Here is an 11,956-nt window from a genome sequence, read left to right as displayed (position 1 = left end):
GATGATTATGACAATGAAAGTACAATGCATTTATAATAGGCACACACACTCTAAGTGTCAAATGTATATGGGATAGGTCCCATAGTGACACGTGGCACTCTAGGATATAAAGTAGTATAGTACTACTCTAGAACACACTAAAAATCACTCAATTTGACTCCATTTCCTAACACTCCCCCATGGAGCAAAGGTGAGGGACTACTGGAATGGAACCAAGAACAAAACATGACAATGATGGTCATCAAACTTTTGCATGCCGGTCTAGAACTAGACCTGGCTCCCACACAATCTCAGAGGCAAGTGAGCATGGCTCAGAGGCTAGTGAGCATAACATAGAAATCTCATCTAGCATGGCTTAGAGGCTCATCATGCATGGATTCATGATCAACTCAGAGGTCTTGGAGACCAATGCACCAACGAATAGACCTATCAAAGCCAAAAACACATGGCTCCACAGTACATCCCCTCCTGGCTCTAAAGACTAATGTGGAACATGGAGCCACACACCAAAAAATAATAAGAAGAGAAATACATCATTTGAAGAGGACTATCCAAGGCAAAGTACCTTTATTGACTCCACACACATGATTTATTGCATTCATTTTCGAGAAACACCCCCAGGATAGAGTACCAAAATATATTATGCTTTAGAAAGCAAAATCATGATCTCCATCATCCTCTAGATGTGGAAGATAGACTGTAAGAGCATGATCCTGTGTCGGTGGGTCATCTTTGTCTGCATCATCACTAGTGGCAGATGCCACCCAACTGGCATGATCCTTTGATTGTTGTTGAGCAAGCTTCTAGTAGCACCTGTCCTTCGTATGACCGAGCTTGTTGCAATAAGTGCACTTGAATGGCTTGAATTTCTTTCCTCGTGCTAGTGGAGTCGATGGCCTAGGTCTCCATTTGCTGGTGGAGGCAAGAGCTATGTAGTATTCGATGAGTAGGATGGAGATTCTTTGTTGCAGCGATCCTTTTCAAGAAGAAGGGACACCATATCTTCGAATGTAGTCGATGCAATGCAAAGTACTTCAAGGGCATTCTCAAAGCGAGAAATCCCTTCCATACTTGTCATGAGGATAGCCATTTTGTCCTCGTCATCCGGGCAACACTTCAAATTGGAGAGTTGTTGAACTAAAGATTGAATATTTGCTATATTTGCACTGAAAATATTAGACTCTTTCATTTTTAGCTTATAAAATTGCATTTTCAGAAATACCTTGGAGTTGGTGATCTTGTTACCAAATATATTCTCGAGGCGTGCCCTAAATCTCCTTTACCTTGGACTTGAAATCGATGTTATGAATCAATGAATCATCTAGGCAAAGCTCGATGATTGCGATGGCCCTCGAATTGTGTTGCTTCCAAATCTTGCGTGTTTGAGGCTCCGTTGATGCCTCAAGTGCTTCATCATCTTCGATGACATCCCAAACATTCTCCTTCATGAGAAGGAGTTGCACTTTTGTTTGCCATGTGGGGAATCTATCCCCCTTGAATTTCTCCACAAGGAGAGAGTTGGTGGAAATCAAACCCATAAAGCTAGCAGCTAGGAGAGAGAAGAGTGATGGATAGAATGAAGAGCACAAGCGAGCTTAGGGGAAATAGCGGGTTGGGGAAGAAATGGTGGGCATAAGCGAGTTGAGGAAGAAATGGCGGGCGCAATGGAGATGTAGGAGAGGAAGAAATGGCGGGCAAAACAGTAGCGGGTAGAGAAGAGGAGCGGGTGTGTGGTGTACAGGCAGGCTATACGATGCAATAGTCCGTACTGTTGTATGACCGGTACGGACAGAGAAGCGGGCAGAATAGCAGGCTTACTGCGAGCTGGGCACTGGGCCAAGAGAATGACGCCTAGGAGCGAAGCATGGGCCACAAATCATTGGAGCTGAGCTGCCTCACGCCATTGGAGTTGCCACGAACGGTGAGTTGAGTTGCCATTGTTGGTGAGGCTCAGGGTGGAGAGAGTAGAGCTCAAGATGGAATTGGAGAAGACATTCCTTCAAGGGGAATGAGGGAGAGAGGCTTCAATGTCCTCAATCTCTTGCCTCAACCTCTTGGAAGATAGTCTAGCTCTAATACCATATGAAGATGCAAAATAATGCGAGAAAGAAATGTACAACCAAGCAAAGTACTTACATGATCAAGAAAGGCTTGAGGCTTGATGATTATGACAATGAAAGTACAATGCCTTTATAGGATAGGCACACACACTCTAAGTGTCAAATGTATATGGGATAAGTCCCATAGTGACATGTGGCACTCTAGGATATAATGTAGTATAATACTACTCTAGAACACATTAAAAGTCACTCAAATTGACTCCATTTCCTAACAGTGTGATCACTACACGTATGGCATCAACCACTGCAAAGTGGAATAGACAGCTTTGCAACCAACCGACGAAATGCACCTCAAGTGCAAATGTGTGCCTAGGCTCACCAAAAAAATCCCCAAATGCACCTGTACACCAGAGCCAGAAAACCTGTACGCTAAAGAAGTGCACGGGCTGGAGCAACACACGAACAGACTAGAACAAAGTGCACAAACTCCACACAAGCAGGTTAGAGTGTGCTGCAACTGTATGGACTGCACAGTACGGACTGGCTGGTACAGAGAGGTGGAACTCGTACGGTAGCTGGTACAACAACTGTACAGATTTTTGTACAGAATGTACGGACGAGTTGGTTGGTGCAGTAACAGGCTGTACGGACATGCTGTATGACAGGTTGCGTGGATTTCCATATAGAATGTACAAACACCTGTACGGACAGGCTGTATGGCCAAAATGCATAGGATGTATGGCCGGAATGCACTGCTGGTATGGAGTGCCTGACAAACAATGCGGGCTGGAGCTAAGCGTCAACACCAAACAAGAGTAGGAAGCAAGATGGAAGCAAAAGCAACACACTGACGCCAGAGAACTTGCTTGGTGATGGGAAGCAAGGTAGGAGCCAGGTGCTAGTGAGTGTGGCTCTGATAGCACATGAAGGAACAAATGGAGAAAGGTTAGAAACTCAATAGAATGCTTAATGGAAATTAAGTATAAGTACTTGGTATATATAGTACCCAAGTACTACACACCAAAATAGACTAAGTCCTAGTCTATCATACACCACCATATCATTGTATGTGTCTGCGGGCAAAATTGGTGAAAACGACCTTGCTTTAGCTTGTTTTTAACTGGATGCCCAGCCAGTTTCTGTTTACTTTTGGAATTTCTAAATCAGTGGAGAGAAATGTGGGATATAGCCAATTTTTCTCTAATCCCGGACCATGGTCTCTCGGATCTCAACGAGGGTTTGAATAGCATGGAATTAAAATGTGTCATTATTCCCAACCTCCTAAACACATGAAACGATGCCATGTGTCCTCTGTCACGTCACCTGACCCACTCCCTAATTCTTTTGACGTGTAGCAGAATGGAAATAGGTTGAAATACCTTTGAATATGACCACTTTTCCGCCCTCCCATTCTATGTGCACGACAGACATTGAGATATTAGACTTCAAAGATTGACGTAGTGGCTTGATTGCATGATATTTGAATTTGAGCTCATCACTCAATTCTGAATCAACGTCGTCTGGCTCCAATTCTGAATCAACGTCGTCTGGCTCCATGCAGCATGAATCGCCATTGGAAAATTGAAAGCGCTCGTCAAATTCAACGGCTGGACGACGGATGGAAAGACAGAACGATAGCTCGTTATTGTCTACGACAAGAGTCGCGACGATCAACACGTGAATCGTGATAATGGAGGACGTACGAGCCTGCCCAAAAGCTCTCCGTGCTTGAAATCTCGCTAGTGGGTATGGTGATTCCTATCCGCTTTTGCGCACGCCCATAAGTCACACTGGGTCCGTCGCCAGCCCTAGTGTGCCGCGCTGTTCTACTCACGACCTCTAGGAGCCGTCAATTTGCTCGTGCTGCCTTCCCTGGTCGTCGTTCATCATTAGGGCCGCACGTTGCTGATTGGTTGGATCTCCACGATCAGCCTATCCACCTCAATCCTGCTCTCTCAGCCCTTCACGAATAACGCTTCTTTCCTGCTCCGGAAAAACCTTTCGTCTTCCCTTGCAGCAGTTTGTTGTTTCAACAACAGTTACATAGCTGCATCGGTAACAGCATACCAAGGACCATGATTAGCCTTTGCGCTAGACACAAAGGAGCGGCTCTTAGTAGTCGTCCTCTTTCTCAGTTCGAGAACCCATGGCCATCTTCGAGGTAGGCCAACAGTACCTAATTGCTTAAACTCTTCAATCTAATTTAACTCCCCCGCCCGCCCGTGCCCCCTTGCTTGGGATAATGCACGTCCTCAACAAACAATGCATGGCTTGGAAAAACAACCTACGGATTCGAGATGTAAGCGCAGTCAAGGTGAAAAGATCACGCGCATGACTTATGCAGTTTCGCATGGGCTTGCCACAGTTCTTCTGAAACGGTTTGATGGTACATTTCTACTGCATGGGGGTTCATAACCACTGCCAAATATTTCCATCGACTGTAACAGTGTTATAAGTGGACGTCTTTGTTACGGTGATCTATTTTTACGCCTAAAACAGAGAACGAAGACCCACGATTAACATCATATTCAACTTTAGTATACGCCAAGATGCGGCGCTTTTGGACCAGTAAACTAGGAACCGTTCTAATATTGTATTTAAAATGAGAGAGAAGGAAAGGAATGCAAGCGATAAAGCTGATAGAGAAATGATGGAAAAAAAGTATAGCATGTCACCCAGGCTCTGCCGTAGTTTGGCCCACCTTCATGCGGAGAAACTTGGAAGAATCAAAGCTGTAGAACCATCTAGCCCACTGCAAAGAAAATTCCTGGTATGTCTCTTGAGCTGTGCGACGCAGCCTCATGAGTGACACTAGCAAGAGCAAACAAATCAAGTGGTGGCTAAGAGCACCTGGTGGACCACAATCAATCTAGAGGCAAGATCCAAGATTCTTCCACAATCAATCTAGAGGCAAGATCCAATCTAAAAAGAAGCTTCCTCCTGTTGCTCTGTAAAAGTGGAGCAAACTGCTGCTTGGACCGACAGCCCAAGAGGGGCAAGTGCGCATCCCTGACAAATAGATCTGGAATCTGAAATCTGTCTCATCTTGCACCTCTAATAAGAACCTGAATGTGGGCTGATCTATGAAGTGATGAGACCCCTCTAATCCAAGAATCTAAGAAGCCAAGACGGAGTAAGGTACCCTCCCAAAGCCACCGATAAAATTGTCATAAGCTTTCTCAATTCAAGAGGAGGATGGCAATATCTTGATGAGTTGCATGGTTCACTCAGAGTCTCCCAAAAAGAAAATGTATTATTAAAAAAATTATAGCCATGCACAAAGCCCATCTGTGTGTCATGAATTGACTCTAGAAGCAAGTTCTGCAATCAAAGGCTCATTGCTTTGGCTAAAACTTTATACTTTGTGCCCAATAAAGCAATTGGCCTCATTGTGAAAAGAAAATTTCTATTTTCTCCCCTAGGGATGAGATGAATGCGATCCTCAAAAAGTGAACAAGGCATAAATCCAAAGTCCTAAATGCTTTGAAGAGCTGCCATGACCATGGTCACCATATCATCCCATAAAGAAATGAAAAAGAGGGAGTCAATCAGTGTGAACTAGGGCACATACCCTTATGCAAGGCAAGTGACACATCCCGAAATTATGAGTTGGTGAAGGGTACATCAACAGAAAGCCTCATCTTAGGAGTTACCAACAACAGAAGTATTCCCAAACCCTCAGTGTCAGCGGTATCCTACTCTGCTGCAAGGAGGCATAAAATTTAGTAGCTAATAGCTATCTGCTGTGAGAAGGCATAAAAACCAGTAGGTATCTGCAAGACTTGTTGTAAATCTGACTGCAAAGACCGTTATAGTGAGGTTATAGTCAAAGTTGTTTGGCACGTTCCCTACCATGTCAGGGACCTGAGGCAAATTTTATTTACTTTGTTGACTTTTGCTCCCATTTGAAATCTGGAAGGATTCACGTGCATGATAAAAGAACTTGGCCCAGCTCTACTCCAAAAGATCCTGCTGATGAGCCCTCAAAGCAGCAAGGTGCTCTTGCACCCAAATAACTGAAGGTCTCTTCTGCTCTTCCCCGCAAGGCTGCAATCTATTGACAAATGGCAACCTCATGCTTACGAACTCATCTTAATAAAACAAACAATACTTCAAGGATCTTCAGCCTCTAGGATCAACTGTTTACACTTGCAAACCTGGCTGCTCCTGCTGCCCCCTCCCGCCATCTCCTCCTTCCCGCAGCCCCTTCCGCCTCCTCCGCCATCGCTCCCCCTCGCCGCCTCTTCCCTCGACCTCCCCTGCTACCTCTCTGCAACACTTCAAATTGGAGAGTTGTTGAACTAAAGATTGAATTTTTGCTATATGTGCACTCAAAATATCAGACTTTTCCATTTTCAGCTTATAAAATTGCATTTTCAGAAATACCTTAGAATTGGTGATCTTGTTACCAAATATATTCTCGAGGCGTGCCCAAATCTCCTTTGCCTTGGACTTGAAATCGATGTAATGAATCAATGAATCATCTAGGCAAAGCCTGATGATTGCGATGGCCCTCGAATTGTGTTGCTTCCAAATCTTGCGTGTTTGAGGCTCCGTTGATGCCTCAAGTGCTTCATCATCTTCGATGGCATCCCAAACATTTTCCTTCATGAGGAGGAGTTGCACTTTTGTTTGCCATGTGGGGAATCCGTCCCCCTTGAATTTGTCCACAAGGAGAGAGTTGGTGGAAATCGAACCCATAAAGCTGGCAGCTAGGAGAGAGAAGAGTGATGGATAGAATGAAGAGCACAAGCGAGCTGAGGGGAAATGGCGGGCTGGGGAAGAAATGGTGGGCATAAGCGAGTTGAGGAAGAAATGGCGGGCGCAATGGAGATGTAGGAGAGGAAGAAATGGCGGGCAGAACAGCAGTGGGTGTATGGTGTATGGGCAGGCTATACAGGGCAACAGTCTGTACTGTTGTATGGCTGGTACGGACAGAGAAGCGGGCAGAATAGCGGGCTTGCTACTTGCTGCGAGCTGGGCACTAGGCCAAGAGAATGACGCCTAGGAGTGGAGCATGGGCCACGAATCATTGGAGCTGAGCTGCCTCACGCCATTGGAGTTGCCACGAACCGTGAGTTGTGAGTGGCCATTGTTGGTGAGGCTCAGGGTGGAGAGAGTAGAGCTCAAGATGGAATTGGAGAAGACATTCCTTCAAGGGGAATGAGGGAGAGAGGCTTCAATGTCCTCAATCTCTTACCTCAACCTCTTGGAAGATAGTCTAGCTCTGATACCATATGAAGATGCAAGACATGGAATGGAATGGAAAGGAAAAGCAAGACTAGGAAAGCATAATGGAAATAAAATAATGCGAGAAAGAAATGTACAACCAAGCAAAGTACTTACATGATCAAGAAAGGCTTGAGGCTTGATGATTATGACAATGAAAGTACAATGCCTTTATAGGATAGGCACACACACTCTAAGTCTTATAGTGACATGTGGCACTCTAGGATATAAAGTAGTATAGTACTACTCTAGAACACATTAAAAGTCACTCAAATTGACTCCATTTCCTAATAGTGCGATCACTGCACGTATGGCATCAACCACTCCAAAGTGGAATGGACAGCTTTGCAACCAATCAACGAAATGCACCTCAAGTGCAAATGTGTGCCTAGGCTCACCAAAAAAATCCCCAAATGCACCTGTACATCAGAGCCAGAAAACCTGTACGCTAAAGAAGTGCACGGGCTGGAGCAACACACGAACAGACTAGAACAAAGTGCACAGGCCGGAGCAAACTCCACACAAGCAGGTTAGAGTGTGCTGCAACTGTACAGACTGCACAGTACGGACTGGCTGGTACGGAGGGGTGGAACTGGTACGGTAGCTGGTACAACAACTGTACAGATTTTTGTACAGAATGTACGGACGAGTTGGTTGCTGCAGTAACAGGCTGTACGGACATGCTGTACGACAGGTTGCATGGATTTCCATATAGAATGTACAAACACCTGTACGGACAGGCTGTATGGCCAAAATGCATAGGATGTATGGCCGGAATGCACTGCTGGTATGGAGTCCCTGACAAACAATGCGGGCTGGAGCTGAGCGTCAACACCAAACAAGAGCAGGAAGCAGGATGGAAGCAAAAGCAACACACTGACGCCGGAGAACTTGCTTGGTGATGGGAAGCAAGGCAGGAGCCGGGTGCTAGTGAGTGTGGCTCTGATAGCACATGAAGGAACAAATGGAGAAAGGTTAGAAACTCAATACAATGCTTAATGGAAATTAAGTATAAATTGATTTTGAATAGAGGTTTCCTTTGGAGTACTGTCCATATTTCTGTTTTAGTTTGGGGTTAATATGTAAGTTATATGTTATACTAGGGGGTGCCTCATTGATTTTGAATAGTGGTTCCTTTGGAGTACTGTCCATATTTCTGTGATGTTATATGGGGTTCCCAAAATGTCTTCATGATTTAGCTTGGGGGTTTGTTTTTGTCTTGGTTATTACAGGATGAAGCTGTACTTTGGTGGTCCAACAAAATTCTCTTCCTCCGGTCATGGATGTGTTGTTATGAACTGCACAGACAAAGGTACATTATACCTCTTGTTTCGACACTTGTGATTTTTGATACAACAATGGTTGAATCAGCCTTTTATGGACGTTTAGATTTCAACAATGAAAGTTTATATGTCACTAATCGATTTACCCCATACTCATATAGTATATTAATATTGCAAGAGAAATGGCATGTATCCCTACAACTATTTTTGCTACCGATGATGATTGTCAAGTCTAACTTGGTATAGCATATTCTCTGCAGATTATTCATTGATCATTTGTTACCAAAATGCAGGAGATGACTTAAAGAAGCGTGGAGATGAACAACCATCTCAAAACTCTGTTATATATGGAGGCTGGAGCAAGATGAAAAGTTGTTATTGGGAATCTTTATCCTGCGGGTTTAATAAAATGCATGACCAAGAGGAGACTTCAAAGGAAAGTTGCACAAATGGAAAGCAAAAATTGGTTGTTATAGCAAGAAAAATGGTCAGCCTCTCTATTAAACTCACTTTGACAGGCAAATAGTATTTTTCTTTTTGATTGATCATCCACTAGTACTTGAAGCTGATACCTGTTGTAATCCTGTGTTCTATCTAGAATTCCCTTGGAGAAGCTATTACTTTCTCCAAGTATGGATTAATTATATTTCACTTACAAGACAATGGTGTGATCTATTGGTTTATACAGGTCTTCATTGGCCTGATCGGAGTTGCATTGATGGTCTCAAGGATGGGATGGTCCAGCATAAAGGCGTTTTCTGGTGCCATGCAAGAAATTTTGGGGATATTGATCACCACAAAAGGATCTCCCTTTTGTGCAAGGACAATGTATCTTAGCCGATTTAGTGCTATTACTGCTGCTGTCCACCGCCAGCCTTTTGGCTTGGATGCTATCCGACCTAATTTGGGATTCATAATACAGGGCTTTCCTCGGGTTTCATACATCATGGATGTGTTGTTAGAAAGATATCCAATCACGTAAGTATATAGAGCAGTTCTTTGTGTAGTTCAGAGATGAGATGGATCCATAGGATTTTCAAATAAGTTAGTCATGGTACATTAGTCATTGGATTCTCTTGTACTATTACAAAATACAAGCTTGTATGATGGCATTTTCTTTTTGCAGGTACATTTTACTCTTGGCATTTTTTTGCTGTGCTCTTGTTTCTATAGGAGGTATTCTCTTCTCAAAGTATAGGTAAATGACATACTTATTAGGAAGTATATGCATGGATTGGATGATAATGATTTATTTATACCATTCTATCCTCAGAATAGGTTGACCGCTGAGAAGGTGTTTGCACTGCTTTTGGACAATGGACCTTGCTTCTGAGAAATTCAGAAGAGCACAAGAAAATACAATTGAGAAGAAATGTAATATCCATTAAAGTAATATGAATGCACAAAGGTCAGTCAGATACAAATGTATAAGGGGTTTCGTGGTACAACTGCACTTCAGGATGAACATTTGATAGTGCATGAGTGTCTAAGGGGGGGGGGGGTTCCTAACACTTCCGAAAGTATTACTAGAGGCCTAGGGCCACTGGTGCAAGAAGCAAGCAAGACATGCCATGGCTGACACGGATGGTGCGTGGGCGAGTGCTAGTCAATGGTGTCAACGATGTGCGAGCGGTACAAGTGCAGGAGTGATATGAGCAAGAAGAAGACTAAAGCAGAACAAAATCATAAAAGACAACCCTTGACACGAACGGAACAAAACTCCAACAACATGATACAAGGTCCGTTATACCAGGTGAAGGGAGATGAGGGGAGGAGAGCACAACAGGAAGAGATCTTAGAGGAGTGAGTAGAGATGGGAAGAAGCATAGTTCATTAGAAGGAATGAATCATATACTCATGAGAGTTACAAACTAGATGACTGATACACCAGAAGAAGATACACATGAGGCGAGCTCTTGACTCCAACCTCTCTCACTTGCGCCCCCCGGCCTCCGCTAGAATGTCCCCCCTTTCCTCCCGTTTCCTCCTCTTCACCTTCTCCTCATCTCCTCCCCTTCACTAGAAATCCCCTTTCCTTCTTCCTATTGGATGTCTTCCTGCATCCTTAGCCGTTCCATCGTTTGTCAGCCGCTTCGTCCTTGATGGCTTCTGCAACTCTCTAGCCTATTATGAGTCAGTGAATCCAGTCCTCCATGTGTACTCCTGTCTATTTCATGTGCTCCTGATACTAGTTGGTTGTGAGGGTTGGTGCACCACCTATACATCTTAACTGTTGGGATTGCTTCCCATGTGCATCAACAGGTGTACCGCCTGTGCACCTGTGCACTCTCTTAACTGCTACAGTCCAGTGCGCCAATACTTCACTCTGATCATTTGAACAATTTGCAGTTGGGTGATGAGGTCAGTAATGACATCATTGAGAAAGTGGGTACCTCTGTCACTTATCAATTCCACAGGACATCCAAACCTAGAACTGATTTGATCATACAAGAATGAGGCCACAATTTAAGCAGTGCAGGTCTTCGTGGCCTTCGCCTCCACCCATTTAGTGCCATAATCAGTAGCAATCAAAGCATACTTGTTCCCTCTTCAAGTTGCAAGAGAGATGGGTCCAACAAAATCCAATCCCCATCTATAGAAGGGTGGTACAGGGCTGGATGGCTGAAGGGGAAGGTACTCCCGTCAGGTAGGCACCTCTTGGACATGAGTCGCAGCGGCACACATGAGCATACCAGTCTTGGAATAGCTTTGGCCACCACAACCCAGAGCGCATTATCTTTCTAGCAGTGGCCTCTGGTGCCATATGACCTCCCCCCATTCTTGAGTGAGCCTCCTGAAGGATGGCTTGTGTTTCATGAGGGAGCATGCACCTCCTTAAAATGTGGTCCTTCCCCAGCTTGTACAGCCGACCCGCGATCAGTTTGAAAGGAGCAGCCTGAACAATCTGCCTCCACTTTTGTGCTGGAGTTAGCCCTTTGGGGAAGTCACCTATAGACAACAAGTGTACAATGTTTGTATACCATGGTGGAAAGCAGTCTACAGCAAACAGGCAGTCATCTTTTGGTACTATGACACCGACGCAGAAGAGACCCGCATCTGGAAGGTCATCAGAGCATGATAGCATGCAGCCCATCAGTGAGGAGTTACCTCTATATAATGATACACCTTTGGACCTCATTCAGTTTGAGGATGATGTTGAATTGGGTTCTCTAGTTGATGTTCCCTCTACCTCTCAGACTCCAGCAGGGTTGCCACATGTTGAGGGTTCTTTTCCCTCAAATGTTTCAGATTTGCAGCCAGCTCAAAGCCCAATATTTGGAAGCATTATCAGTGCCGTGCAAAGGATGTTACTCCAAATGCTTTTTTTTTTCCCCAAAAAAGATTACTTCATTAAGTATGAATGAAAGCCACAAGAGCAAGCTA

At 44.4% G+C, this 11,956-nt stretch overlaps 1 protein-coding gene across 1 annotated transcript in view; it reads left to right on the top strand.

Annotated features, from left to right (window-relative positions):
* Window positions 1–3,895: 3,895 nt before the first annotated feature.
* The window catches only part of LOC147888127 (putative ion channel POLLUX-like 2), a 328,483-nt gene continuing 320,422 nt past the window's right edge, over window positions 3,896–11,956 (top strand). Inside the window, exons 1-5 of the mRNA XM_087393294.1 lie at window positions 3,896–4,221; window positions 8,522–8,601; window positions 8,833–9,059; window positions 9,261–9,550; window positions 9,699–9,770. Coding sequence (XP_087249420.1) covers window positions 4,136–4,221; window positions 8,522–8,601; window positions 8,833–9,059; window positions 9,261–9,550; window positions 9,699–9,770 — 755 coding nt within the window. The 5' untranslated portion in view covers window positions 3,896–4,135. The remainder of the gene's footprint in view (window positions 4,222–8,521; window positions 8,602–8,832; window positions 9,060–9,260; window positions 9,551–9,698; window positions 9,771–11,956) is intronic.

Source organism: Dipteris shenzhenensis, chromosome 22 (assembly GCF_047967505.1).
Source record: "Dipteris shenzhenensis isolate YYH24624 ecotype China chromosome 22, Dip_SZ_1.0, whole genome shotgun sequence".
Lineage (NCBI taxonomy): Eukaryota > Viridiplantae > Streptophyta > Polypodiopsida > Gleicheniales > Dipteridaceae > Dipteris > Dipteris shenzhenensis.
This window is presented reverse-complemented; position numbering and strand designations above follow the sequence as displayed.